Here is a 27,444-nt window from a genome sequence, read left to right as displayed (position 1 = left end):
TCTTGCCGGCCTGCTCGGGAGGCAGTGCTGGTACCATGTGCCACGAGAAGGCATTTCTGGACTACCAGGGCTACTGCCAGTGGTTTGTCTTGGTCCTGCCTCCCCACATTTGGTGACAAATGAGCTTCCCCAGGGCCCCCCTTGCCTCTTAGGGCCTCCAGGCCTTCATCCTGGAGATGGGGGTGGCCACAGAGCCCACCAGGAGCCTGGGGCGAGTGTGTGTGAGCGTGAGTGCAGGCCGGGCGAGCACTGCTGGGCCTGGATGGCCTCTGGGCCCCTTTCGTTCTGACACTTTGGCCGCTCCCTCTGGGTTGGAGGCGAGTCAGGTTTTGGCCGAGGTGGCGGAGGCTGTGGCCTGACTGTGTGTCCCCTGCAGATGAGCATCCCACTGCTCCTCCAGGACAAGGTGGGCCTCGTGGAGCGCTACGTGGCCGGCTTCCCGGACCTCCAGAGGAGGCTGCTGGCCCTCATGGATTCCTGGTGCCAGCCCGGCTTTGACATCAGGGACGTTGCCAGGTAAGTCCCGTGGGGCGCTGGCAGCTGGCACCAGATGGCATCCTGGGAGCCCTGGTTAGGGAAGGGAGTGTAGGGGCAGCAGGCACGTGGGAGAGCTCTCCCCAGGCCGTTCTGGTGTTTGGGTCACAGCTGCCACGTGACTGCAGCTGGAGCAGCTGCCTCTGGAATGGAGAGGCTGGGGCTGGCAGGAGCACAGCCCTCTTCTCCCGAGTGAAAAGAGTTAACTGCTCTTAGAAGAACGAAAATAATTCTCCGTGGTGGCTCTTCTTATGCAGGCATGGCAACCATACTGCTTACTTGTTCATCCATTCATTTGTTCTTTCATCTAATAAAGTTTTTGGAAGCACTTGGTGTGTGACGTCTGTCAGCAATTACAGAGAAAAGGCAGCACCTAACAAGGAGCCCATATGGTGCCTGTATGGATTCAGGGAAGCCATGTGCGTGTATGTGCATGTGTGCCTGCAGGTGTGCGTGTGTGTCTGTGTGCATGTGATATGTGCATGTGTGCGCGTTTGTGTGTGCCTGTAGGTGTGCGTGTGTATGCATGTGCTGTGTGTGTGCATGTATGTGTGTGCCTGCAGGTGTGCATGTGTGTGCATGCATATCTGTGTGCATTGTGTACATGTTTGTGCAGGTGTGTATGCGTGCATATGATGTGTGCGTGTGTGTGCATGTGGTGTGTGTGTGCATGTATGTGTGTGCCTACAGGTGTGCATGTGTGTACATGTGTGTGCAGGTGTGTGTGCATGTGGTGTGTGTACATGTATGTGTGTGCATGTGTGTGCCTGCAGGTGTGCGTGTGTGTACGTGTGTGCATGTGTGTGTACAGGTATGTGTGTGCATGTGTGTGCCTGCAGGTGTGCATGTGTGTACATGTGTATTTGTGTGTGCATTGTGTTCATGTTTGTGCAGGTCTGCATGTGTGCGTGTGTGTATGTGTGTGTGCCTGCAGGTGTGCATGTGCGTGTGTGTGTGTGTGTGATATGAGGGATGACATCTAGGAGGGGAGGGGCTTCCTGCTGTATATCTGGTCAAGGTGCCCCGAGAGTGAAGCAAGCTGAAAGGTCTGTGAAGGCTCCAGGGCCCATCCACTGGCAGGCAGATCCCAGCCTCCAGTCCCCACACAGCCCCAGGGTCGTCTCACTGGAGAGTCACAGGCTTGGACTTGGATGTCAGGCCGCCCCAGGCCCATCCTCCTCCATTTGTCCTCCCTTAGATCAATGGGCAAGTCACTTCCACTTTCTGAGTTTGTTTCCTCATTTGCACAATGGGGCTGAGTCCGCCTGACTCAAAGCTTGCTAAGACTTTTCATCAGAGGGAGCAGGCAGCGCCCGCACAGCGCCAGGCCAGGCACAGGTTAGCACGTAGTCGGTTGCCATCGATCCTATTACTTAAAAAAAAAAAAAAAAAAGGACATAGGGCTGGGCTCTGTGGCTCACACCTGTAATCCCAGCACTTTGGGAGGCCGAGGCGGGCGGATCACTAGGTCAGGAGATCGAGACCATCCTGGCTAACACAGTGGAACCCAGTTCCTACTAAAAATACAAAAACTTAGCTGGACACGGTGGTGGGCGCCTATAGTCCCAGCTACTCGGGAGGCTGAGGCACAAGAATAGCATGAACCCGGGAGGCAGAGCTTGCAGTGAGCTGAGATCGCGCCACTGCACTCCAGCCTGGGCAACAGAGCGAGACTCCATCAAAAAAAAAAAAAAAAAAAAAAAAAAGACATAGAACAAAACAGTGAACGCACTGATTGAGGTGGGAACCAGGGGTCTCATTGTGAAGAAAAGAAATATACATGGAAACTGGGAGGGTGAGGAAGACCCTGCAGTGTTAGATTTCATTGCAGATATTGGTTTAAATTAATGATTTTTTTTTTAGATGAAGCCTTTGTCGCCCAGACTGGAGTGCAATGGCACGATCTAGGCTCACTGCAACCTCCACCTCCTGGGTTCAAGCGATTCTCCTGTCTCAGCCTCCCAAGTAACTGGGATTACAGGCATGCACTAACACACCCAGCTAATTTTTATATTTTTAGTAGAGACGGGGTTCCACCATGTTGGCCAGGCTGGTCCCGAACCCCTGACCTCAGGTGATCCGCCCACCTCAGCCTCCCAAAGTGCTGGGATTACAGGCATGAGCCACCACACCTGGCCTAAATTAATGATTTTTAAAATTTTTCCTAGCTCTATGCTCGGAAAGGGCCTGGATGCAATGATACCCCATAGCCATGAGCATGCCTGGCTGCCAGCTCTTAGTCACCAAATGCCATTCTCCACTGAAAGAAGCAAGGGCTTTTCAGAGAATAGACTGACACAAAAATGACAATGATAATGGAGTGGAACACCTTGACTTTTAAAAGTCCATGAGTCCACAGTGATGCCCAAGGGAAATAGGGAGGAAAGCTCTTCTTTGCAACATCTTCCAGCTAACAGATGAAAAAAGAATGACAAAATTAAAAATCACCATATTGCAATTCTCAATAAAGTAATTGATTCAGGCATAGATCATCAAGGGATGCTAAGAAAGAAAGAGATAAAAATATAAGTGACCAACATCAGGAATGAAAGGGGGGACATTATTACAGACCCTATAGACATTAAAGTGGTCCTAAGGGGATATTGTTTGCAACTTAATGCAAATATACTTGACCATTTAGATGTAATAGACCAAATTTTTGAAAAATATAATTTACCAAAACTGACACTAGCAAAAATAGAACATTTAAATAGTCCTATATATCTATTAAGTAAATTAAATCCACAGTTTAAAGCTTTATCATAGAGAAAACTTTATTAGAAGCCAGATGGTTTCAGTAGTGAGGTTTTCAAACATTTAAGAAAGAAATTGCACCATGGTTGGATGCAGTGGCTCACACCTGTAATCCCAGCCACTTTGGGAGGCTGAGGCGGGTGGATCACCTGAGGTCAGAAGTTTGAGAACAGCCTGGGCAACATGGTGAAACCCTGTCTCTACTAAAAATACGAAAATTAGCCAGGCATGGTGGCAGGCACCTGTAATCCCAGCTACTCAAGAGGCTGAGGCAGGAGAATCACTTGAACCCAGGAGGCGGAGGTTGCAGTGAGCCGAGATCACGCCACTGCACTCCAGCCTGGGTGGGCAGAGTGAGATTCTGTCTCAAAAACAAAAAAAAAAAAAAGGAAATTGCACCAATCCTGCATGAACTCTTCTAGAGAATTAAAAAAAAAAAAAAAAGCACAGCCCAACTCGCTTTATTCAGCTTAAACTCAGAAGCCAGAACTCAAAAAGGACGTTAGGAGGAAGGAAAACTAAAGTCCAACATATTTCATGAGGATAAATGTAAAAATACAAAACAAAATATTAGCAATCAAGTCAACTAACATATTAAAGAATTAAGAGAATGAGAGGGCCGGGTGTGGTGACTCACGACTATAATCCCAGCACTTTGGGAGGCAGAAGCGGGTGGATCACCTGAGGTCAGGAGTTCAAGACCAGCCTGGCCAACATGGTGAAACCCCATCTCTACTAAAAATACAAAAATTAGCCGAGTGTGGTGGCTCATGCCTATAATCCCAGCTACTCAGGAGGCTGAGGCAGGAGAATCGCTTGAACCTCGGAGGCAGAGGTTGCAGTGAGCCGAGATCACGCCATTGCACTCCAGCCTGGGCAACAAGAGCGAAACTCCATCTCAAAACAACAACAACAAAGACTGAGAGGACACCAACAGACTGGGAGAAAATATCTGAAAAAGATATGTGGGATAAAGGACTGTTACCCAGAATATACAAAGATCTCTCAAAACTCAGCAATAAGAAAATGAACAACCCAACTTAAAATGGGCAAAGGGGCCAGGCACAGTGGCTCACACCTGGAATCCCAACATTTTGGGAGGCCAAGGTGGGGCAGATCACTTGAGCCTAAGAGGTCGAGGCTACAGTAAGCTGTGATTGCACTGCTGCACGCCAGGGACAGAGTGAGACTCTATCAAAAAAAAAAAAGAAGTTCCTTTCTATACTTAGTTTGTTGTTTAGAATTTTTATCAGGAATGTATGCTGGAATTTATAAAAATGATTTTTCTATTGAGATGAACACATGGTTTTTCTTTATTAATCAGTTAATATGATGCATTTACACCATTTAATGTTTCTATGTTAAACCAACCTTACATTTTTGGGACGGACTCCACTTGGCCATTATGTATTACTTTGGGGTAACTTTTATTCCATTTGCTTAAATTTTGTTAGGAATGTTTGCATCCATGTCCGTGAGGGATCTTGGTCTGTCATTGTCTTTTCTTGTAATATATGTTTACTTTTGGTATCAGAAAAATGCTTGCCTGATAGAATGAGCTTGGAATTATTCCCTTGCCTTTCAATTTTCTGGGAAAACTGTGTGTAGTTGGTATTACTTCTAACCGAAAACCCATTTCCTTAAAATAGGGCTATTCGGATTGCCTATGTCTTTTTGAATGAGCTTTGGTTGTTTTTGTCTTTCAAGGAATTTGTCCATTTTATCTAAGTTGTCAAACTTATTGGCTTAAAGTTATTCCTAATATTCTCCTGTTATACGTTTACTACCTGTAGAGTCTGTAGTGATGTCAGCGCTCTCATTCCCAGTGCTGGTGATTTGTGTCTTTTTGTCCTGCAGTAATTCTATGATCTGTCATTTCTAGGTCAGTTTCTACTCATCACATTTGGCCTCATATTTCCTCTTCTCTGCATGCCTGGTAATTTTTTTTTTTTTTTTTTTGAGACGGAGTCTCGCTCTGTTGCCCAGGCTGGAGTGCAGGAGTGGCGCGATCTCAGCTCACTGCAAGCTCCGCCTCCTGGGTTCAAGTAATTCTCCTGTCTCACCCTCCAGAGTAGCTGGGATTATAGGCTCCTGCCACCACACCTGGCTAATTTTTGTATTTTTAGTAGAGACGGGGTTTCACCATGTTAGCCAGGATGGTCTCGATCTCCTGACCTCGTGATCCACCCGCCTTGGCCTCCCAAAGTGCTGGGATTACAGGCATGAGCCACAGCGCCCGGCCTAACTTTCCCCCATTTCTGAGGCAAGAGCCTTCTTAGAACTATAGTCAATGCCCTGCCAGTTAGGAAGCTTTTTAAACTCTGGGTCTTGAGAGCAGATCCTATTCCCAGCTCTTTGTAAGGCTTGAAAACTTTTCCCTGTAATGTGCTCAGGTGGCCCTTCCTCCACTTTGTGTGAGTTCCTCACACGCAGGGTGCTCTTTGCTTGGACGAATTCTCAAGGGCGCTCCCTGCAGAGCTCCACGGCTCTTTTTCTGGGCATCTCTTCTCTGCGAACTCAGGGAAGCACCCAGTGTCTCCTGGGTTCCCCTTCCCTCAAATGTTGCTGGAAGTTTCTCCAGGAGGGAAGATGGGGCGATTGGCAGCCTCACTTCCCATCACTTGGGCATCACTGCCCTGAGCCACCTGTTGCCTAATGTCTGAGAACTGCTGTTTTTATTCAATACCGTACCAAGGACCCATGCTAGGCGGGAAGGCAGGAAAATAAGTACAAAGACCGGGTACAAAGAAACAACTGTCATTTTCTCAGAAGATATGTTTTTATATGTAGGGAAGGAAAACCAAAAAATCTACAGATAAATTATTAGAATTAATAAGTAAACTTAGCAAGATCACTGGTTACAAAGTAAGTTTATAAAAGCCAATTGTATTTCCTTATACTTGCAATAAAGCTTTCTCAAATAGGATATAAAATCACTAAGAATAAAGTCTGGGTGCGGTGGCTCACACCTGTATTCCCAGCACTTTGGGAGGTTGAGGCAGGTGGATCACTTGAGGTCAGGAGTTCGAGACCAGCCTAGCAAACATGGCGAAATCCCATCTCTACTAAAAATACAAAAATTAGCTGGGCATGGTAGCGGATGCCTGTAGTTCCAGATACTCAGGAGGCTGAGGCAGGAGAATCATTTGAATCTGGGAGGCAGAGGTTGCAGTAAACCGGTATCGTGCCATTGCACACCAGCCTGAGTGACACAGCGAGACTTCATCTCAAAAAAAAAAAAGAAAAGGAAGGAAGGACGAAAGAAAGAGAGAGAGAGAAAGAAAGAAAAAGAAAGAAAGAAAGAAAGAGAAAGAAAGAAAGAGAAAAAGAAAGAAAGAAAGAAAGAGAAAGAAAGAAAGAAAGAAAGAGAAAAAGAAAGAAAGGAAAGAAAGAATAACAGAAAAGATTGACAAATTTGACTTAATACCTTCTGGACGTCAAAGGAAATCATTGAGAGAGTGATAAGGCAACTTCCAGACCAAGAGAAGATTATTTACAGTACATATTTTACAAAAGACTGTATCCAGAATATTTTTAAGCAAAAAACCTACAAAGCAAATAAACAATAAAAGACAAACAAACCAACTTTTTAAATGAGAAAAAGCCTTGAATAAGCACATCACAAAAGAGGATATCCAGATAGCCAATAAGTGTAGGAAAAGTTGCTAAGTGCCATTAAAATCAGGGAAATGCAAATTAAGCCACAAAGAAATACCACTATCTCCCATCAGAAAGGCTAAAATTTAAAAGTCGAACATACCAAGTGTTGAGAAGGACGTGGAGCAACCAGAACCCTCACGCACTGCTGGTGGGATGTGCACCGGTGCAGACACTTCAGAAAACTATTTAGCAGTTTCTACTAAAGCAAAAAAACGTATGCCAACCCTATGACATATGTTGTCCAAGTCCCTTAGCATATGTCCAAGAGAAATGAGCTCATTATCCACAAAAGATCACAGTCATGGCAGCTTTAATCATCATCTGTGAAACCCAGGAGCAGCCCTAGTCCCCAGAGCAGCAGTGGATGCAGTGATCACGGTTCACAAACTCAGCTGTGAGAGACTGAACCTCGTCACAGCAGCGTGGACAGAGACTGCATGGAAGAAGCCAGATCCAAAAGTGGCAAAGTGTCCCTATTCTATCATTCCATTTGTATCAAGTTCAAAATCAGGCAAATAATCTCTGGCCATAGAAGTCAGAGAAGTGTGGGATGGGGATACACAGAGATGGACACGGGAGAAACTTTGGGGTGCTGGAATGTCCTTTACGTTTTATTTTAGAGACAGGGTCTCTCTCTGTTACCCAGGCTGGAGTGCAATGGCAATCACAGCTCACTGCAGACTCGACCTCCTCGGCTGAAGCCATCCTCCCACCTCGGCCTCCCAAGGTGATGGGATTACAGGCGTGAGCCACCGCACCTGGCCTGGAACGTTCTATGTTGAGATTTGGGCAGTGGGTTTACCAGTGCATTTGCACCCATGATTGGCATACCTTACCATGTGTCACTTATACCTCAGTAAATAGTTTATCTTAAAATGTAGGCCTTGGCAGGTACAGTGGGAGGATCGCTTAAGGCCAGGAGTTTGAAACCAGCCTGGGCAACATGACACAACCCCGTCCCTACAAAAAATACAAAAATTAGCCAGCCGTGGTGGCGCATGCCTGTAGTCCCGCTACTCAGGGGGCTGAGGCGGGAGAATCACTTGAGGCCAGGAGGTTGAGGCTGCTGCAGTAAGCCTTGATCACACCACTGCAGTCCAGCCTGGGGGACGGAGTGAGATCCTTTGTCAAATATATACATTTAATTTTTAAAAAGTTTTAAGTAGGACTTACAGTTTAAAGTGGCAGTTAAACACAAGCATCTGTTGCCTCTTTGCTTTAAAATGAAGACAAAAATTTCAAGAGAATAAGAGGGGAGACGGGAGCTGGAACCCGGAAGGCAGATGTCCAGGCAGCGACTGTCCTCGAAGGCCTGAGAGTGCTGAACCTGCAAATGCAAGGAGCCGGTTGGCTTCGGAGCCCCAGGGAGGCACAGGACGTGGAGACCCAGGTTCCTCCAAGAAGCAGGGCTGGAAACAGGGTCTCCAGGGGGCCTTTGTGAGCGGCACGGTGTTCCGGCCACAGCTGAGGACGAGGCTGGGGCTCCGTGCTGAAACCGGAAGGACACGGGTGAGACCCATGCTGGAGGTGCACAGACGCTTCTCAGCCGACAGCACCTCTGGCCTTCCAGGGCTACCAGGCCACGCACACAGGGAGGTGGCTCCTCTGGAGGGCAGCGTGGGGCAGGAGCAGTCAGGGTTGTGGGGCCTCTTGCCAGCCACACGTGCGCTAACACTAACACACTGGGATGATTAACACTGAGTGTCAACTTGATTGCAAAGTATTGATCCTGGGTGTGTCTGTGAGGGTGTTGCCAAAGGAGATTCACCTTCGACTGAGTGGACTGGGAGAGGCAGACGCACCCTTAATCTAGGTGGGCACCGTCTCATCAGCTGCCAGCGAGGCTGGAATATAAAGCAGGCAGAAAAACATGAGAAGCCTAGATGGGTCTACCCTCCCAGCCTACACCTTTCTCCGGTGCTGGACACCTCCTGCCCTCGAACCTCAGACTCTATGTTCTTCAGCTTTGAGACTCGGGCTGGCTCTCCTTGCTCCTCAGCTTGCAGACGGCCTATTGTGGGACCCTGTGATCGTGTGAGTTAATAAACTCACTGAAATTTCTCAACGCTAGTGAACATGGAAGAGCCTGAAAACCTCCGGAAGAGCAGGTCACATCAGAGGGGCAGGAATAGGAATGGGTTCTGGGGTCCCAACAGCAGTTCTGGGAGCAAAGCCTGCTTATGCTAAGGGAACGTTATCTCGACCCAGAAGTCTTGGCTCCACTGAACTCTCAAGCTGGTGTGCAGCGGGCACAAACCCTGCAGGTGCACATCTCCAAAAATACCCCGTCGACCTTATCTTGGGAAACACCCAGTGGCTGTGCTTCACCACTATCTGGAGGTCGGAGGGTGTGGACCAGGGTATGGGGGGGTCAGTCCCAGGACCTTGCAGGGCAGGAGCTAGAGAGTGGCTGGAGGCGCAGGAGGAGCCAAGTGTCAAGGAACCAGGATGGGAAACTGAGAAACAACAGAGCCAGGTAAGCATGAACCCTGAAAGCAGCAGCAGAAGGCTGAGCTGTTGAGGCCGTTGCGAGGCCAGAATATCACCAATGAGGAAGGTGCTGATTTAGCTAAAACTCTAATACTGTTATTTTGGGAGTCCGCCTTCATGGGGAGAAGTCAATACCAAATACCCAGAAGTTAATAATCAAGAGGTCACGATCCAAGGATGTTATCTGGAAACGTGGAGGCAAATACACAACCATTTCAATGTCGACCTGCAAGTGCTAAGGATGGGGTGGGCGGGGGGCGGTGACGCCTGCATTTTCTTATAAACCTCACTTGAGGTTTAAACTGTGCATGCATATGGCTATGATGAAAATGAAAATCCTAAAATGTATTAACTTAAAACAGCAACAGAGGCTGTGCCTCTCTCTCCCCACAGACAGTACCCTGAGGTGACCTCCTTGAGGCTGGAGAAGCTGAGTCCGAAGGTGCTGAGCAGGCAGGTCTTGCGTCTGCAGGAGCGGTACGGCGTAGCCCCAGGTGAGTCCAGCCCCGACATTCCTGCCCTGCAGGCCAGGGAGAGCCGCCAGGCATGGCCAGGGACATGTTCTGTGAATGGGGCTGCCCGTTCAGGTGCCAACCAAGACCAACCTTCCCAGAGAGCCCCTCCCTGCCTCCTGCCCAGCTAGTGCCAGAGTGGCTGTGAGGTGGGCCTGGCCTGGGCCCTGCGACTGAGCAGCCGACGGGTCTGTGAGCTCCTCTGCCCACCTAAGCGGCTCCAGGAGGGCGTCCTGCCTCCTACCTGGCTGCAGAGCTGAGGGTGAGTGCTGAGTCCAAGTCCGCAGGACTGCAGCCACTCCTCCCACGCCCCTCTGGACAGGCTGATGGCCACACCTGCCTGTGTCGTTGGACACCAAGGAGGCCAGGTCCCCTTTGTTCCCAGGACCCCTGCAAGGGCCGGGAAGATGCACCGAGGCCCCGTCCACGGGGCCCTTGAATCTCAGGAGGGTTCGGGCTGGCACCTGGCCGGCAGTTTGAATTTTATCTGGATTTTGCAGTGTTTCTAGGTTCTCAGCATGGTCACAGCCCCAGTCCCTTCTGTCGACGCAGTACTGTATCCAGAAGCCTGTGGACACAGGATCCCACAGGGAAAACGATGCCTAAAAGCATGGCAATGTCAGGAAAGCTGCCCCGTCTGCCTGGACCCGAGGGAAGGGCCTTTGCAGCCACACCTGGGCTGCCCAGCTGTGCCCCCTGAGTAACTTCTCCTTCCTCCTTCCTCCTTCCTCCATCCTCCTGCCTTCTGTCTCCTTCCTCCCTTCCTGCTTCCTCCTTCCTCCTTCCTCTTTCCTCCCTTCCTCCTTCCTTCCTCCTTCCTCCTTCCTCCTTCCTCCTTCCTCCTTCCTCCTTCCTCCTTCCTCCTTCCTCCTTCCTCCTTCCTCCTTTCTCCTTCCTCCCTTTCTCCTTCCTTCCTCCTTCCTCCTTCCTCCTTCCTCCTTCCTTTCTTCCTTCTCTCCTTTCTTTCTCCTTCCTCCTTCCTCTCCTCCTTTCTCCTTCCTCCTTCCTCTTCTCCTCCTTCCTTCCTCCTTCCTCTTCCTTCCTCCTTCTTCCTTTCTCCCTCCTCCTTCCTCCTTTCTCCTTCCTCCTTCCTCCTTTCTCCTTCCTTTCTCCTTCCTCCTTCCTCCTTCCTCCCTTTCTCCTTTCTTCCTCCTCCTTCCTCCTTTCTCCTTCCTCTTCCCTCCTCCTTTCTCCTTCCTCCTTCCTCCCTTCCTCCTTCCTTTCTCCTTCCTCCTTCCTCCCTTTCTCCCTCCTCCTTCCTCCCTTTCTCCTTCCTCCTTCCTCCTTCCTTCCTTTCTCCTTTCTCCTTCCTCCTCCTTCCTTCTTCTCCTTCCTCCTTCCTCCTTCCTCCTTTCTCCTTCCTCTTTCCTCCCTTCCTCCTTTTCTTTCTCCTTCCTCTTTCCTCCTTTCTCCAAAAGTATGTGTCGGGCTTTGTGTAGGTGCTACCCAGCGGTGCCACGTGGTTTAAAGGAGTGGCGGCCCCTGGGGTGTCAGGTGCACAAGGGTAGCAGAGGCCTCATTTCTGGGAAGGAGGAAGGCGGGAGGAGGGTGCCCTCGTCACCCCTCAGACCCAGGGCAGGTGGCAGATTCCTCGGCAAGGCCTCTGCTAGAAGTCTGTGCCCTGGTGGCTGTGTTCCAGGAAGGCTGGCCCTCCCTGACTAGCCCTGGCCCCTGGCCTTGCTGTGAACTGCACAGACCCCCGCTGTAGGCTGCAGATGGGGTCCCCACCACAGGGTGCTCCCAGGTGTTGGAGGCAGGTGCTGGCAAGGGCACCCATGTGTCTTGAGAGTGTGGGTCACAGGGACCCTCAGTGAGGTCGGGCCAGAGCCAGGCAGGGACCTCAGGGCAGATGGTCGCCCAGCTCCCCGTAGCTGCGCTCTGGGTGTGGGTGGGTGGGGCCCTGAAAGGTCGGCATCCCACTGAGGACCAGCCAGCCTGTTAGCACCACTGGCTGCTGCACCCTGGGGGGAAGGGGCTCAGCCAGACCATGGTGCCCTCCCCAGGGCCCCCTCAGGCTCTGGAGTGGAGTATGGAGGTGAGGCTGACAGAGAGCGTGGACATGCATGTGCCTCAGTCCCTGCCGCTCACGGGGCTGGAGTCACAGGACCCACAGTGAGCAGCCAGCCCTGTCCACGAGAGTTCCATGTGCCAGTGAGAGAAGGGCAGGGCAGAAACGCAGATGCCAACGCCAGGAAGGAACCTCCCTGAGGAAAGACAGGGAGGCCCCAGAGGGAGGCCAGACGAAAGGGCACGTCGCACAAGTGCAAGGGAGACCCCACGGCCAGCGGGACCCCCAGGCTGAGTGGGGTGGACCCCAGCAGAGGCCCAGGTGGTGAGGAATGGGTGGGGTCCGGAGCAGAGGTGGAGGACGGTGAAGAGGCAGGCACAGCCCCTCTGCCCATCTCCAGCCTGCCCCAGGAGGAGGCCGTGGTGAGGCTGCCCTGAGCCCGCAGTGCTGAGCTGGCCTTTCCTTTCAGCGGTGTGTCCCAATGCGGCCATTCAGCAGCGCCTGGCGGCCCTGCGGCACCTGTGCCACAAGCGGTTTGTGGAGGTTCGTGAGCAGGAGGGGGTCCTGGGGGCAGCCAGCCGCGGCCTGAGCCGCAGACTTTGGCCTGGGATACTCACTGCGCACCGCGGGGTGCATGGACCTCCCAAGTAGGAGATGCTTCTTGCCCCAGAGCTGGGCGAGCTGGGCCAGGCCTGGGTGAAGGGGAGGCCGTGGGGCCCTGGCTCTGGGCTGTGGCACCGGGGCGGGTGAGCACCTGGGCTCTGCCAAGGACGTTCCTTGCCAGGGGTCGAGGAAGACTCCCACCAGGCCCCTATTCAGCCTCTGGAGCTGCCTGGCAACCGCCCCTTCCTTTTTGCTTTTGCAGAAGAGCCTGTCTCAGGAGAACTGGACCGACCACGTGCAGGTGAGTTCGTGCCCTTGCCCGTGAGGCTGCAGAGCGGCCTGGGCGGCTGTCCTGGGGGCACAGGCCCGGAGCCTCCTGGTGAAAGCGGGCAGAACTGAGGCCCTCGTTGAGGCTGCTGACCCCAGACCCCGTGTTGGGGCGCGTGGCCGGCAGGCAGGTGCACGGTCTCAAGGCCCGGGAGGCCTGAGCGGGAGCCGAGGGCATCGGTGGAGCCTGACTGGGCCTCGTTCCAGGCGGACGGCAGCGTCCGTGCCACCCGAACCGGCCCAGCGGAGCTGCCTGTGGGGCCGGGTGTGGGCTGAGAGTCACCAGAGAGGTGCGGGGCGCCTGGGCGAGGCCAGAAGGAGGAAGGCCGGCCCCCACCGCCCAGTGCCAGCGCGGAGCCGGCCGGAAGGGCAGCGGACGTCCTGAAGAATGCGGGTGGCTTCCACATATTGTCGTCCACGTGGGAACCCACGCCGGGGAAGCAGCCTCAGGCTGCTGGGCCTGAAGCCAGCAGGGCAGGCGGACCCTCCTGGAGGCCGTGGGGTGGGAGGTCGTGCAGGAGCTCAGCCTGCCGGGCAGGTCCCCTCCCTTCCCGCCTGACACTCAAGGCCATCCTGGACCCATGGACTCTAGGACCTTGCAGGGAGGGAGACCCTCGCTTGTGCTGGGCCCTGCATTTCCCAGCGGGGGCTGAGGGTCCCGCAGGCCTGTAGGCGCCTCTGCTCCTGGGCTGGGCGCTGCCACGGGTGGCTGTGGGGCGGGAGAGAGCTCACCCTGGTGAGGATGAGGTTTCTCGGGACCCCCTTGGTCATTGCCACCCTGAGGGCACCCCTCTGTCTGCTCCTGGGCCATGGGTGAATGGGTGCCCAATAGCCTCTGAGCCCTGCCAGCCAAACCTCACACAGCGAGGAGGAGGGGAAGGGGCAGAGGGGCTCCCCCGGCAAGACGAGGAGCATGGAGATGGGGCAGGCTGCGCAGGTGCTCCAGAAAACACACCCGGGCTCCTGGGACCCAGGGTGGGGGCAGATGCCTGGTGAGAGCAGGAGGGCTGGTGGAGGCTTGGAGACCAGGAGGGCCGGTGGAGGCTTGGAGGCTGGGAAGGTCAGCAGAGGCTTGGAGGCTGGGAAGGTCGGCAGAGGCTTGGAGGCCAGGAGGGCCGGTGGAGGCTTGGAGGCCAGGAGGGCCGGTGGAGGCTTGGAGACCAGGAGGGCCGGTGGAGGCTTGGAGGCTGGGAAGGTCAGCAGAGGCTTGGAGGCCGGGAAGGTCAGCAGAGGCTTGGAGGCCGGGAAGGTCAGCAGAGGCTTGGAGGCCGGGAAGGTCAGCAGAGGCTTGGAGGCCGGGAAGGTCAGCGGAGGCTTGGAGGCCAGGAAGGTCAGCGGAGGCTTGGAGGCCAGGAGGGGCCGGCTGGGGCTGAATGGAGGTGGGCAGCCTTCACCTCAGGCTTGGAGACCCGGAAGGCCAGCTGCGGCTACACTGGGGTGGACAGCGTTTGCCTCAGCACCTCTATCTCAGCCGCTTTGGTCCTGTGGGACCTTGACCTCAGGCAGGACAGACGCTGCAGGCCTCGGGTGGACAGCCGCCCCTCCACCCCGAGTGCTCAGAGCCAGTCTGCAAGGTCGGGGTCTACGGGGGTCCCTCGGGGCAGAGCCCTGTGGCACCGCAACGTCCCCGTCTCCATCCTCACGACCACCCTCCTCACAGGGCCTGGTGGGGCAGAGCCCGTGCCTTCAGGAGCAGCTGTCTCAGCTGCTGGTCTCCCACGGTGACCCAGTCACGGCCGCGCAGTGTGCCATGGACCTCTCGCTGCCCGAGGAGCGGCTGCCTGCTGCGGTGGCTGTGGAACTCCACCGGCTCAGACTCCAGGGGAGGTGAGCACCACCAGGGTGACCCCAGCCAGGGGTGGGTTCCGCCCAGGATGGCCCCTACCCTTGGGACGACAGCTCACCAGTCTTCACGCCAGTGGCTTGAGAATTAGAAATCAAGACAAAACAAAGAGCACAGCTATACACAGAGCAGACAAGACAGCAGGGCCCAGCCCTCCTCCTCTGCTGCCACATCCATGGCCAGCCCGACCCACGTGGAACCCTGAGGAGCAGGCTGCCCTATGGCCTGGCGGGGGCAGTCACCAGGGCCACTGGGAGGAGAGGCAGGAGCAGGGGTCATGCTGGGCTGGACTGAGCCGGTGTGGGAGGAGGAGCCAGGACCTGAGATGCCCCCACCAAACAGGCCCTGAATGCTCCCCTCCTTCTCCAAGGTCAGAGTGAGTGGGGGACCAGGGTGGGGGCGTGACCAGCTCTGCTCCTCCCAGGGCGACTGAGGCTGACTCGAGGCTGGAGGTGAAGGACATGAAGGACCAGTACTACCAGCTGCCCATCCCCAGGGAGAACGTCCATCTCCTGGCCTCGTGGGAAGACCTGACCAGACACGAGGGTGCACTCCTGCAGGTGGGTTCCTCGGCCGCTGGGGCAGCGCCCGGTGGTGGGATCCCCCTGCCAGGCATTGGAGGAGCATCAGGGGCATGGCATTCGGAGAGAGGCAAGGCCTCTGGGCATGAGCCCGCCAGGTGCCTCAGGGCTGCTGTGAGGGCAGCCGTTCCCCCACGCTGTGCTGCTGAGACTCCAGGATGCTGGGTGCTGGCATTTACCCAGTCCTGCCAGCCTGTGGAAGGTGCCGTGGAATCCCCATTTTACAGACGGGGCCCAAGACGTGGGGTGCCTCCCTGATACGGGCACTGCCGTTGGCACCAGGCCAGGCTCTTGCTTGCAACAGCCAGGCCTCCCTCTCTGGTCCAGCTGCAGAAAGCAGGGGGCAGCTGGAGCACTGGCTTTAGAGCCCCCCAACAGCCCCAGCCCTGCAAGCATGCAGGGGTGCAGGGGCGTCTCCCTGAGGCTCACAGAGCTGCTCAGGCCCTCCAGCCTGCGGTCCCTGCAGAGCCGAGTTGGCCCTGATGGTCACATCTGCCCCCTCTGCCCGCAGCGCCACCAAGTGGTTGGTGTAGACCTGGAGTGGACACCTGTGTTTGTTGCTGGGGGCCGGCCTCGGCCGTCACTCCTGCAGGTGGCTGTGGAGGGCCACGTGTTCCTTCTGGATATCCTGGCACTCTCGCAGCCACCAACAGGGCAGGGAGCCCAGGCCTTTTCCCGGCTGGTGGCCCAGCTCCTCTCGGACCCCTCTATCACCAAGCTGGGTGAGTGAAGCCCTGGCTGCCCCTGCCCAGTCCAGCAGGGAAGCAGCCTGCACTCCTGCCTGACCCTTCCCTCCGTGTGCCCCGGGGAGGGTGCTGGGTGCACCCTGGGGTCAGGGGACAGTGCCGTCCCTGCCTGCAGGCACCCCTCCCATGATGGTTCCTGCCCACAGGCTACGGGATGGTGGGGGACCTGCAGAAACTGGGCACATCCTGCCCCACTCTGGCCCATGTGGAGAAGCAGATTCTGGGCGGCATAGACCTGCTGCTGGTGCACAGACAGGTGGGCACCCACTGAGCCGCTCACATGATGCCAGGGTGGGCCTGGGGTTCGAGGGCTGCTTGGGGCCCCTCCACACCTTCCCAGCGGCCCTGGGCTTCTCCCGCTGGATTCCTGTCAGCTCAGCCTTAGTCACCAGGGCCCCGGAGCAGAGCCTGGCAGAGGTGGATCTGGCGTCCCCAGGGAGGGAGCAGGACCTCCTGATGCAGGCATCCCTGAGCCCCTGTGGGGCCCTTATCTGGTGTGAGGACACCTTCCCCCAGACCTGAGCCCTGGGTTCCACTTGGAGGAGCTCTGGGAGGGAGCCCCTGGGGCTCTATCTAGCACCTTCCCCATGATCCCCACCCCCTCTATCTAGCACCTTCCCCATGATCCCCACCCGTCTCTATCTAGCCCCCTCCTCGTGATCCCCACCCCTCTCTAGGGCATACAGCCACCCCAGACACACGTGGAGGCCCCCCCAGCATGAGCACTAGAGCCCCCCAGGGGTGGTTTCGTTGCATTTGTCTGCATTTCTGCTGTTTTATGCACAGCACACACAGTGCTCCTCTTTTGAAGATAAAACAGAGACCGAGAGCTGGCCACACGGCCTCAGGGCCCTCGCTCTCTGAGGCTGTGAGGGGCTGGGCGGGGTGACCGTGGGACTGCTGACCGGGGCCCCCGGAGCTGACCCTGGTGTGCAGTACCTGCAGCCTGCGACCCCCACGTGGAGCCTCTCCTCGGACGTGTCCGCTCCTTCTCCCTGTCTGCTGCACGGGCCGCTGGTGGAGGGGGCGGGGCCTCCTCCAGAGCCCCCACAGGGCTGGTGTGAGTGGGCGCGGTGACTGTGTTCCCTCCAGGGCCAGACGCATTACCCTACAGGGCACTGTCTTAACAGATGCGGGTGGCGAACATGCCAGCCCCAGGCGTGGACAGGGCCAGGGGGCTGAAGGGCCTGAGCCTCCTGGTGCAACAGGTGCTGGGCACAGCCCTGGACAAGACGCAGCAGCTGTCCAACTGGGACCGGAGGCCGCTCTGCGAGAAGCAGCTCATCTACGCAGGTGTGTGGGGGCGGTAGGTGGAAGTGACCCCTCCTCACGCCCCACGGCCCTCCCGCCCTCTGCCCCGGGAGGCTGAGGCCGACTCCCCACACAGCTGCCGACGCCTACTGCCTGCTGGAGGTGCACCAAGCCCTGTGCAGAGAGCCCGCCCGCTTCCACCTGTCGGAGGACCTGGCTGGGAGCCGGAGGCCCAGGCACAGAGAGAGACCAGGGGCACGGAAGCCACCTGGCCTGCCGAAAGCGTCAGCATCGGCCGCACCCAGGCAGGTGGGTGAAGCCCCGCAGGGTCCATTTGTCAGGATTCTTGGGGAAGGAGGTCCCTGTCCATAAACCAAGGACGTGCATGGAGACAAGGCCGCTGGGTCAGAGCGTGTGAAGGGGGCCCGGCTCCTGGAGCGAGAGGGGAGCAAAGGCCTAAACTTCCTGCATGACTGTCATGGGGGCTGCCCCTGCCTGGGGGGCCACTGCTCAGGAGGCAGCTGTGCCCCTGAGTGCCCCTGTCCCCTCCTGACACTTGGCCTGGCACCATGGCCCAAAGCAGCATCTAGCCCCTCCCCCTGATCCCCACCCCTCTCTATCTAGCCCCTCCCCGTGATCCCCACCCTCTCTAGCCCCTCCCCCTGATCCCCACCCCTCTCTAGCCCCTCCCCCTGATCCCCACCCCTCTCTAGCCCCTCCCCATGATCCCCACCCCTCTCTATCTAGCCCCTCCCCCTGATCCCTACCCCTCTCTAGCCCCTCCTCGTGATCCCCACCCCTCTCTAGCACCTTCCCCGTGATCCCCACCCCTCTCCAGGGCACACACACACCACCCCAGACACACACGTGGAGGCCCCCCCAGCATGAGCACTAGAGCCCCCCGGGGTGGTTTCTTTGCATTTTGTCTGCATTTCTCCTGTTTTATGCACAGCACACACAGTGCTCCTCTTTTGAAGATAAAACAGAGACAGAGAGCTGGCCACACGGCCTCAGGGCCCTCGCTCTCTGAGGCTGTGAGGGGCTGGGCGGGGTGACCGTGGGACTGCTGACCGGGGCCTCACTGCAGGTCCCTGTGGCTGTGGCTGAGGGCACCGCCCCTCAAGTCCCGGCCAGGGCCTTCCGCGTGGTGTGTGACAACATGCTGCAGGGGCTGGCACGGAGCCTCCGCTGTCTGGGTGTGGATGCACGCATGCTGGGCGACGGTGAAGACCACCGCAGGGCGGCCGAGGTGAGTGTGCGGGGAGGGTCCTGGGGTCCTCCCAAGGTGCAGCTGCCCCTAGCACAGGTGTGCCCACCCCTAGCACCAAACTCCTTCCTCCAGCTCATCCATGGCTGCCAGCTGTGCCAGGCAGGCTCTGGGAACAGGACGGGGTGGCCAAGGACGGAGCGGTTGGGGGTCAAGCGGCTGAGATGGCCCCAGCCTCAGCCCCTCATTGTCCTACAAAAGGAATTTACAGACGTAATTGACACTATTAGTCAGTTGAGCTTAAAATAGAGAGTCTATCTTATTTGGGTGGGCCCAGTGTAATCACAGGAGCCCTTAAAAGCAGAAATGGGGCCGGACGCAGTGGCTCACGCCTATAATCCCAGCACCTTGGGAGGCCGAGGCGGGCGGATCACTTGAGGCCAGGAGTTTGAGACCAGCCTGGCCAACATGGTGAAACCCCATCTCTACTAAAAATAGAAAAATTAGCTGGGCGTAGTGGCGGGCACCTGTAATCCCAGCTACTCAGGAGGCTGAAGCACGAGAATCGCTTAAACCCCGGAGGCAGAGGTTGCAGTGAGCTGACATCGCGCCACTGCACTCCAGCCTGGCTGACAGAGCGAGACTCCATCTAAAAAAAAAAAAAAAAAAAAGCAGGAATGAAACGCAGAAGGCAGAGAGATTCAAAGCACGGGAAGGATTCCGTGTCCCATTGTTGGCCTGAAGATGCGAAGGTGGAGGAGGTTGGCCGGGCACGGTGCCTCACGCCTGTAATCCCAGCACTTTGGGAGGCCGAGGCGGGCGGATCACGAGGTCAGGAGATCGAGACCATCCTGGCTAACATGGTGAAACCCCGTCTCTACTAAAAATAAAAATAAAAAAATTTAGCTGGGCGTGGCGTCAGGCGCCTGTAGTCCCAGCTACTCGGGAGGCTGAGGCAGGAGAATGGCGTGAACCCGGGAGGCAGAGGTTGCAGTGAGCTGAGATCGCGCCACTGCACTCCAGCCTGGGCGACAGAGCGAGACTCCGTCTCAAAAAAAAAAAAAAAAAGATGATGGAGGAGGCCACACAAGGAAACCTCAGTCCAACAGCCACAAGCAGCCAGATTCTGCCAACATCTGACCAAGCCCCGAAACAGGTTCTTCCCCGGAGTCTCCTAAGAGGAGCCTGGTCGCGAACACTGTGATTTCAGCCATGAGACCCTGAGCAGAGAACCTGGTTGAGTCCACCGGACTTCTAGACTTCCACAGAGCTCTGCTGTAAGCTGCTGAGCTTTTAGTAAATTGTGACAGCAGCATTAGAAAAATGACATGGAGGCTGGGTGCTCACGCCTGTAATCCCTGCACTTTGGGAGGCCGAGGCGGGTGGATCATAAGCTCAGGGGTTCAAGACCAGCCTGGCCGAGATGGTGAAACCCTGTCTCTCCTAAAAATACAAAAATTAGCCGGGCATGGTGGTGGGCGCCTGTAATCCCAGCTACTCGGAGAGGCTGAGGCAGAGAATTGCTTGAACCCGGGAGGCGGAGGTGGCAGCAGTGAGTGGAGATTGCACCACTGCACTCCAGCCTGGGTGACAGAGCAAGACTCCGTCTCCAAACAATAGAGAAAAAAAAAAGAATGTGGATGTGGTACCAGGTGTGGGGTGCTGGTGTATCACACAGCTAAAAATGCAGAAGTAGTTTCAGATCAGGGAATGAGTAGAGGGTGGAAGAGTTCTGAGAATCACAACACGAAAGGCCTAGAGGGCCTTGAAACAGACCGTCTGCAGAAATACGGACATTAAAAGTGTCGAAGGTTAGGAAATAGAGGTGGGATGCTGGTAAATGCAGCTGAAACAGACGGAGCCAAGATAGTCAGACCTAAACCACAAGAGTGTGAGGGTGTCAGATCAAAGCCAATTGACCAGTTTTCTCCCTCGGGTGTAAGAAGTGGGTTAGTTGGTGTTTATTCTTCATGGAGAGGCGGAATCCATCCTGAACTCTCGATTTGTTTAAATACTAGTTATGGGTAATCTTACCCATATATTTTTCTAATTACTTTTATTCCTTTTTTTTTCCTTCAGTAAGGAGTGAATTTTTTTTTTTTTTTTTTTTTTTGAGATGGAGTGTGGCTCTGTCTCCCAGCCTGGAGTGCCATGGCCTGATCTCGGCTCACCACAAGCTCTGCCTCCCAGGTTCGCGCCATTCTCCTACCTCAGCCTCCCACGCAGCTGAGACTACAGGCTCCTGCCACCATGCCCGGCTAATTTTTTGTATTTTTAGTACAGACGGGGTTTCACCGTGTGAGCCAGGATGGTCTCGATCAAGGAGTGAAGTATTTTTCTAATTACCTTTCACTGGTTTTTATCTCCTAGGTCTTCTGTTCCAAGCTCTTAGTGAATTCTGTATTTTTAGGACTTGCTCTACAAATAGTACAGCTTTATTTTCACCCTCATTTGTTTTCTGCAGCTTCAAGGATTGTCTGTTTATGTCTGTCTAGGATTTCTAGACAGACGTTCACGTTTGTAACCACCTTACTCACAGCTGTAATAATCTCACAGATGCAGACATAGCTTCAGGCATTTTCTGGAGAGAACATTTTTTAAGAAGGGAAGCTTTGGTATCCTTTTGGCTTCTATGGAGCTTTTGCTTTCTCTTTTCTTTTTTTTTTTTTTTTTTTTTTTTTTTGAGACAAAGCCTCGCTCTGTTGCCCAGGCTGGAGTGCAGTGGTGCTACCTGGGCCCACTGCAACCTCCGCCTCCCAGGTTCAAGTGATTCTCCTGTCTAAGCCTCCTGAGTAGCTGGGATCACAGGCGCTCACCACTACACCCAACTAAGTTTTGTATTTTTAGTAGAGACAGGGTTTCTCCATGTTGGTCAGGCTGGTCTCGACTTCCTGACCTCAGGTGATCTGCCCACCTCGGCCTCCCAAAGTGCTGGGATTACAGGCGTGAGCCACCGCACCCTGCAGGATCTTTCCAAATCATGTGTTTTCTACTAAGACTCCTGGAGAGATGAGTTAATTGTTTCATATAAGGATTATACCTTGAGTTTCATTCTCCATACCCTTCAAAAGGAGCATTACTAATAAATTTACAAACATTTTTTAAAAAGAAAAAGGAAAGAGAGCACTCCAGGCGAGAGTCCAGAGGATGTGGGGAGCATGTCCTGACAAAGTGGAGGGAGGCACAGTGCCTGTCACATCCAGGCAGTGGAGGGAAACGCCATGGGGCTGTGTCCTGCTGTCAGACAGAAGCTGACTTTGTCAGGTGAACCTGGGTGTTCTGCTGACAGCAGAGACCTCCAGACAGCGGAAGGTGCAGCCTGGCCTGTTCCCGCCGCTTATGGTGAAATGTGAGCAGAAGACCTGGATATTCAGCTGAGGAGATCTCCAGACTGTGGAAGGTGCAGCCTGGCCTGTTCCTGCTGCTTATGGTGAAATGTGAGCAGGAGGGAGTGAGGGGAGCGCTCTTAAACAAAAAGGAACTAGGACTTGATGATTTGGGAAACTTTCATCCTGTCCAGATGGCAAAAGATGCTAAGAATAAGTGATCGCGCCCAAAAGTGTGACCTGAAAAGCCGAGTGTGTATCTGTGCAGGAGTGAGGCCAGAACAGTCAGTCTTCGAAAGCAAACCCGGGGCTTCCAGAAAGCACAGGGGCATCAGCCCTTGGCCGCCTCCGCAGATGCCGAAGTGGACAGGAAATGTGCCAGCGAAGTTCCACGCCACTCACGATCTTCCCAGACACGTCTCATCAGCCACCGCAAGCATGGAAGCCAGTTCTTGATAGTAAATCTCTTAATATTTATCTCCCATTGGTTCGCTTCTCTAGATCGGCCCAACTGACCAATTTTGGTGCCGGAAGTTGTTGCAGAGGAAAGTCTTACAGATGAGCCATCTGCACTGTTTCTGGGACTTCTGGAACTGGTTCTCTATATTATTAGATTTAGAGACACTAAGGGCCTAGTTTCCAGTAGTAAAGAGGGTACAGGCCGGGTACAGTGGTTCACGCCTGTAATCCCAGCACTTTTGGAGGCCGAGGTGGGCGGATCACCAGGTCAGAAGATTGAGACCATCCTGGCTGACACGGTGAAACCCTGTTTCTACTAAAAATATTAAAAATTAGCCAGGTGTGGTGGCGGGCACCTGTAGTCCCAGCTACTCAGGAGGCTGAGGCAGGAGAATGGCATGAACCCGGGGGGTGGAGGTTGCAGTGAGCTGAGATCGCGCCACTGCACTCCAGCCTGGGTGACAGAGTGAGACTCTGTCTTAAAAAAAAAAAAAAAAAAGGATACAGTAGTCCATGGTGAGATGCTGCAAAATTATTCAAAATATTGCCATGGGATACCCTTCACTGGGAACCTATAGAAGCACAGATTCTGATGGAACAAGTATTTGCTACTTCCAAACACTGCAGGCAAACTAATGGATATGATGGGATGGGCTGGTTGCTCCTAACTGTGCTGGAAAAAGTGGGAAAGAAAAAGGTGAGCTCAGGCTCCACACGAAGGACCTGCAAGCTTCTATATTGGCCCTAAAAGAAGCCCTTATCCCCTGTAGCTGCAGAAGTAAAATTGCTGAACATGCAATTTTACTAGAATTTAATCCTGTGAGCAGCTGAATTACAACAGAAGTTAAATTCACAACTGATGTTATTAAACTTTGTCCACTTGGCCAGTCCTGTCCGTGTAAAGTTATATTTCATTGTCTTTGAACTTGCTTTTCTCTGATTCTTTTGTTTGTTTGTTTGAAACGGAGTCTTACTCTGTCGCCCAGGCTGGAGCGCAGTGGTGCTATCTTGGCTCACTGCAACCTCCGCCTCCCGGATTCAAGCGATTCTCCTGCCTCAGGCTCCCCAGTAGCTGGGATTACAGGCACCCACCACCATGTCCAGCTAATTTTTATATTTTTAGTAGAGACAGGGTTTCACCATGTTGGCTGGGATGGTCTTGATCTCCTGACCTCGTAATCCACCTGCCTCGGCCTCCCAAAGTACTGGGATTACAGGTGTGAGCCACTGCACCCGGCCCCTTCTCTGATTCTTGATGAAGTTGAGTATCTTTCCATATGTTCCCTAGCTATTTGCACTTTCTGTTCTGTGGAACGTCTTGTGGCTGCCACTGCTGCCCTAAGAAAGGCCTGGCTGCAAGGCTGGGAACTCGGCTGGGAAACAGTTCCCTGACTGATATAAACCTTCCCTGATGACGAAGGTGGTTTGCGGTTCCTAATCTTTACAAATAACGTGGTTTATGCTGGACACCACTTTCCTCCTAGGACTCTGGAATTTTGGTATATGCCAGGAAGAGGGTATCAGTGTGACCACCCCCAGTAAAAACCTCAGGCGATGAATCCCTACTGAACTTCTCAGATAGACAACACTTCACAAATGTCATTACAACTTATGCAGAAGTTAAGCACATCATACAGGATGCCCCTGGGCGAGGGCTCCTGGGTGCCTGAGCCCTGTTTCCTCTGACTCCCCTGGGAGACGGCTCCTGGGTGCCCGAGGCCCCACGTGCCTTTTCCCTTTGCTGACATTGCTGTGTACTATTCACCGTAATGAGTCTTAGCCAGAGTGTGACTGTGTACTGAGTCCTGTGAGTAACACGGAATCACCTGAGGATGATCTTGGGGACCCTTAACACATGCCTGGTCCAGTCTTTTGCTTTCTTTTTTTAAGAGACAGGGTCTCATTCTGTCTGGCTAGAGTGTAGTGGTGTGATCATAGCTGACTGCAGCCTCAAAATCCTAGGCTTAAGTGAGCCTCCCAACTCAGCCTCCCGAGTAGCCAGGAACACAGGCACAGGCTACCACACCCAGCTAATTTTTAAAATGTTTCGTGGAGACAGGATCTCGCTATGTTGTCTAGGCTGGTCTTGAACTCCCGGCCTCGAGCGATCCTCCTGCTTCAGCCTCCCAAAGTGCTGGGATTACGGGTGTGAGCCACCGCGCCCGGCCTGGCCTTGAGTTTTTACATGATGCCACGATGTCTTAATTCCTCTAGCGTTATCACTCATCTTCGTATCTGGTAGGGTGAGCATCTACCTTGTTCTTCTCCTTCAGTCCTTTGTCCTTTCTATATAGGTTTAGAAACAGCTCACCAATTCGGTTTTGCTTGGAACTGCATTGACTCTGTAAACCAATTTAGGGGAAAATGACATATTTAAGATATTGAGGCAGGTGCAGTGGCCTCACCTATAATTTCAGCACTTTGGGAGGCCAAGGCAGGAAAATTGCTTGAGCCCAGGAGTTTGAGACCAGCCTGGTAACATAGTGAGACATTGTTTCTTAAAAAAAAATAGCCAGGCATGGTGGTGCACACCTGTGGTCCTGGCCACCTGGGGGACTGAGGTGGGAGGATCACTTGAACCCATGAGATTGAGGCTACACAGTGAGCCATGATCATGCCACTGCACTCCAGCCTGGGCAACACAGCAAGATCTCATTTAAAAAAAAAAAAAAAGATATTGAGTCTTCTATTCATGAATATTTAACTCTTTCTTTTTTTCTTTTTTTTTTTTTTTTTGAGATGGAGTCACTGTGTTGCCCAGGCTGGAGTGCAGTGGCGCGATCTCGGCTCACTGCAACCTCTGCCTCCCGGGTTCAAGTGATTCTCCTGCCTCAGCCTCCTGAGTTGCTGGGATTACAGGCACGCACCGCTACACCCAGCTAATTTTTGTATTTTTAGTAGAGATGAGGTTTCATCATGTTGGCCAGGCTGGTCTTAAACTCCTGACCTCATGATCCGCCCACCTCAGCCTCCCAAAGTGCTGAGATTACAGGTGTGAGTCACCACGCCTGGCCTCTTTCAAACACATTTAATAACCTCCATAAAGATCCTGCATGTCTTTTGTTAGATTTCATCCCAGGAACTTTAGATTTTTGTTGCTTTTATAAATCATGTGGGTTTTATTTTCTGCTGATACATGGACTGTGGTTGCTCTTGATGCATCAGTCTTCTGTCCAGAAAACTTGCTAAATGCCCCTGAATCTTACTGAATTGCTTGTCAGTTATCTGGGGTTCTGTTTGTACACATCATCTGCAAACTATGAGGGTTTTATTTCTTCTTTTCCAATCCTTATATCTTTTCCTTCCTTATCTCATTTCATTAATCAAGATCTCTAAGACAGTGTTGAATAGAAATGCCGTTGGTAGCCATCCTTGTCTTGTTTCTGATTTAGAAAGGAATGTTTTAACATGAAGTATGGTGGTTGCTCGATATTCTGTACCAGGCTGAGGCAGTTCCTCCACAATTCCACATTGGCTGTTGGTTTTTGTTATGAATGAATATTGAATTCGACCTACCTAACGCTTTCCCAGCAGCTTTTCAGATACTCATAGGGTTATTTTTCCTTTAATCTGTAAATGTGATGAATGACATTATAAACTTTTTGAATTTGGGACTAATCTTTCTTTCCTGGGTTAAATTCTTTTTTTTTTTTTTTGAGACGGAGTCTCGCTCTTTCACCCAGGCTGGAGTGCAATGGCGCGATCTCGGCTCACTGCAGGCTCCGCCTCCCGGGTTCACGCCATTCTCCTGCCTCAGCCTCCCGCGTAGCTGGGACTACAGGCGCCTGCCACCTCGCCCGGCTAATTTTTTGTATTTTTAGTACAGACGGGGTTTCACCGTGTTCGCCAGGATGGTCTCGATCTCCTGACCTCGTGATCCGCCCGCCTCAGCCTCCCAAAGTGCTGGGATTACAGGCGTGAGCCACCGCGCCCAGCCAACTTACTGCCTTTTAAAATAAGCAGTATTTGGCTTTGTTGAGTCTTTCTATTGCATTTTGTTGTCTATCTCATCAGTTTCTGTTCTTATCTTTATAATTTCCTTCCTTTTCCTTTCTTGGGTTTGTTTCCAAGTGGCGTTGGTTAGCTCTTTAATTTTCTGACTCTTGTATTTTATGATATAAATATTTAAGGCCATAAGTTTTTCTCAAAGTATTGTTTTCACTGCGCTCTATCAGTTTTGATATACAGCGTTTTCATTGTTTTTAGTTCTAATAACGTTTGAATATCAATTATGATTGCTTATTTGACTTCGTCCTTTAGAAGGCTGTTTTTCAATTTTAGAAAGCTTGGATCTTGGGACTTTTTAGTTATCTTCTTAAAAATGATTTCTAATCTAACTTCAGGAACATAGTCTGTATATTTCCAATTTTGGAAATCTTAAGATTTGCTTTGTAGCCGAGTAGATGATCCTTTTTATAAATGATCCACATGGACTGTAAAAGGATACATGGTACTGGCCGGGCACGGTGGCGCACGCCTGTAATCCCAGCACTTTGGGAGGCCGAGGCGGGTGGATCACAAGGTCAGGAGATCGAGACCATCCTGGCTAACACCGTGAAACCCTGTCTGTACTAAAAATTCAAAAAATTAGCCGGGCGCGGTGGCGGGCGCCTGTAGTCCCAGCTACTCAGGAGGCTGAGGCAGGAGAATGGCGTGAACCCGGGAGGTGGAGCTTGCAGTGAGCCGAGATCATGCCACTGCACTCCAGCCTGGGCGACAGAGCGAGACTCCGTCTCAAAAAAAAAAAGATAAATGGTATTCCCTTCCAGTCATGCTCATCTCTCTCCCCCTCTCTCCCTCCCACTCCACCTACACCCCAACATATACACACACTCAGTCAGTTGATCCAGCTTGCCAAATGTGTGTTCAAAACATCTTTATTTTTTTTTATTTTTATTTTTCGAGAAGAAATCTCTCTCTGTCGCCCAGGCTGGAGTGCAGTGGCATAATCTCGGCTCACTGCAAGCTCCGCCTCCCGGGTTCAAGCAATTCTCCTGCCTCAGCCTCCCAAGTAGCTGGGACTACAGGCGCCTGCCACCACACCCGGCTAATTTTTGTATTTTTAGTAGAGATGGGGTTTCACAATATTGGCCAGGCTGGTCTCGAACTCCTGACCTTGTGATCTGCCCGCCTTGGCCTCCCA

The 27,444-nt window shown here is 53.2% G+C and overlaps 1 protein-coding gene across 18 annotated transcripts in view; it reads left to right on the top strand.

Moving 5' to 3' along the window:
* Positions 1-27,444, top strand: part of EXD3 (exonuclease 3'-5' domain containing 3) — a 110,418-nt gene that overhangs the window by 55,575 nt on the left and 27,399 nt on the right. For 11 of the 18 annotated variants that reach the window (XM_032165790.2, XM_058444773.1, XM_032165788.2 and 8 more), the window contains 11 exons: positions 377-516; positions 9,832-9,932; positions 12,428-12,501; positions 12,824-12,862; positions 14,549-14,715; positions 15,156-15,291; positions 15,824-16,034; positions 16,205-16,314; positions 17,189-17,351; positions 17,446-17,618; positions 18,397-18,558. In XM_032165790.2, the coding sequence (XP_032021681.1) occupies positions 377-516; positions 9,832-9,932; positions 12,428-12,501; positions 12,824-12,862; positions 14,549-14,715; positions 15,156-15,291; positions 15,824-16,034; positions 16,205-16,314; positions 17,189-17,351; positions 17,446-17,618; positions 18,397-18,558 (1,476 nt within the window). Of the gene's footprint in view, positions 1-376; positions 517-645; positions 863-9,831; positions 9,933-12,427; positions 12,502-12,823; positions 12,863-13,365; positions 14,219-14,390; positions 14,463-14,548; positions 14,716-15,155; positions 15,292-15,823; positions 16,035-16,204; positions 16,315-17,188; positions 17,352-17,445; positions 17,619-18,396; positions 18,559-27,444 lie in introns of those variants that run through there. The other 7 variants (XM_058444775.1, XM_058444772.1, XM_058444771.1 and 4 more) reach the window with 6 other exon arrangements.

The sequence above is a fragment of the Hylobates moloch genome, unplaced genomic scaffold, assembly GCF_009828535.3.
Source record: "Hylobates moloch isolate HMO894 unplaced genomic scaffold, HMol_V3 SCAFFOLD_10, whole genome shotgun sequence".
NCBI classification, from domain to species: domain Eukaryota; kingdom Metazoa; phylum Chordata; class Mammalia; order Primates; family Hylobatidae; genus Hylobates; species Hylobates moloch.
Note: the sequence above shows the minus strand (reverse complement) of the source record. Positions and strands in the feature narration are given on the sequence as shown.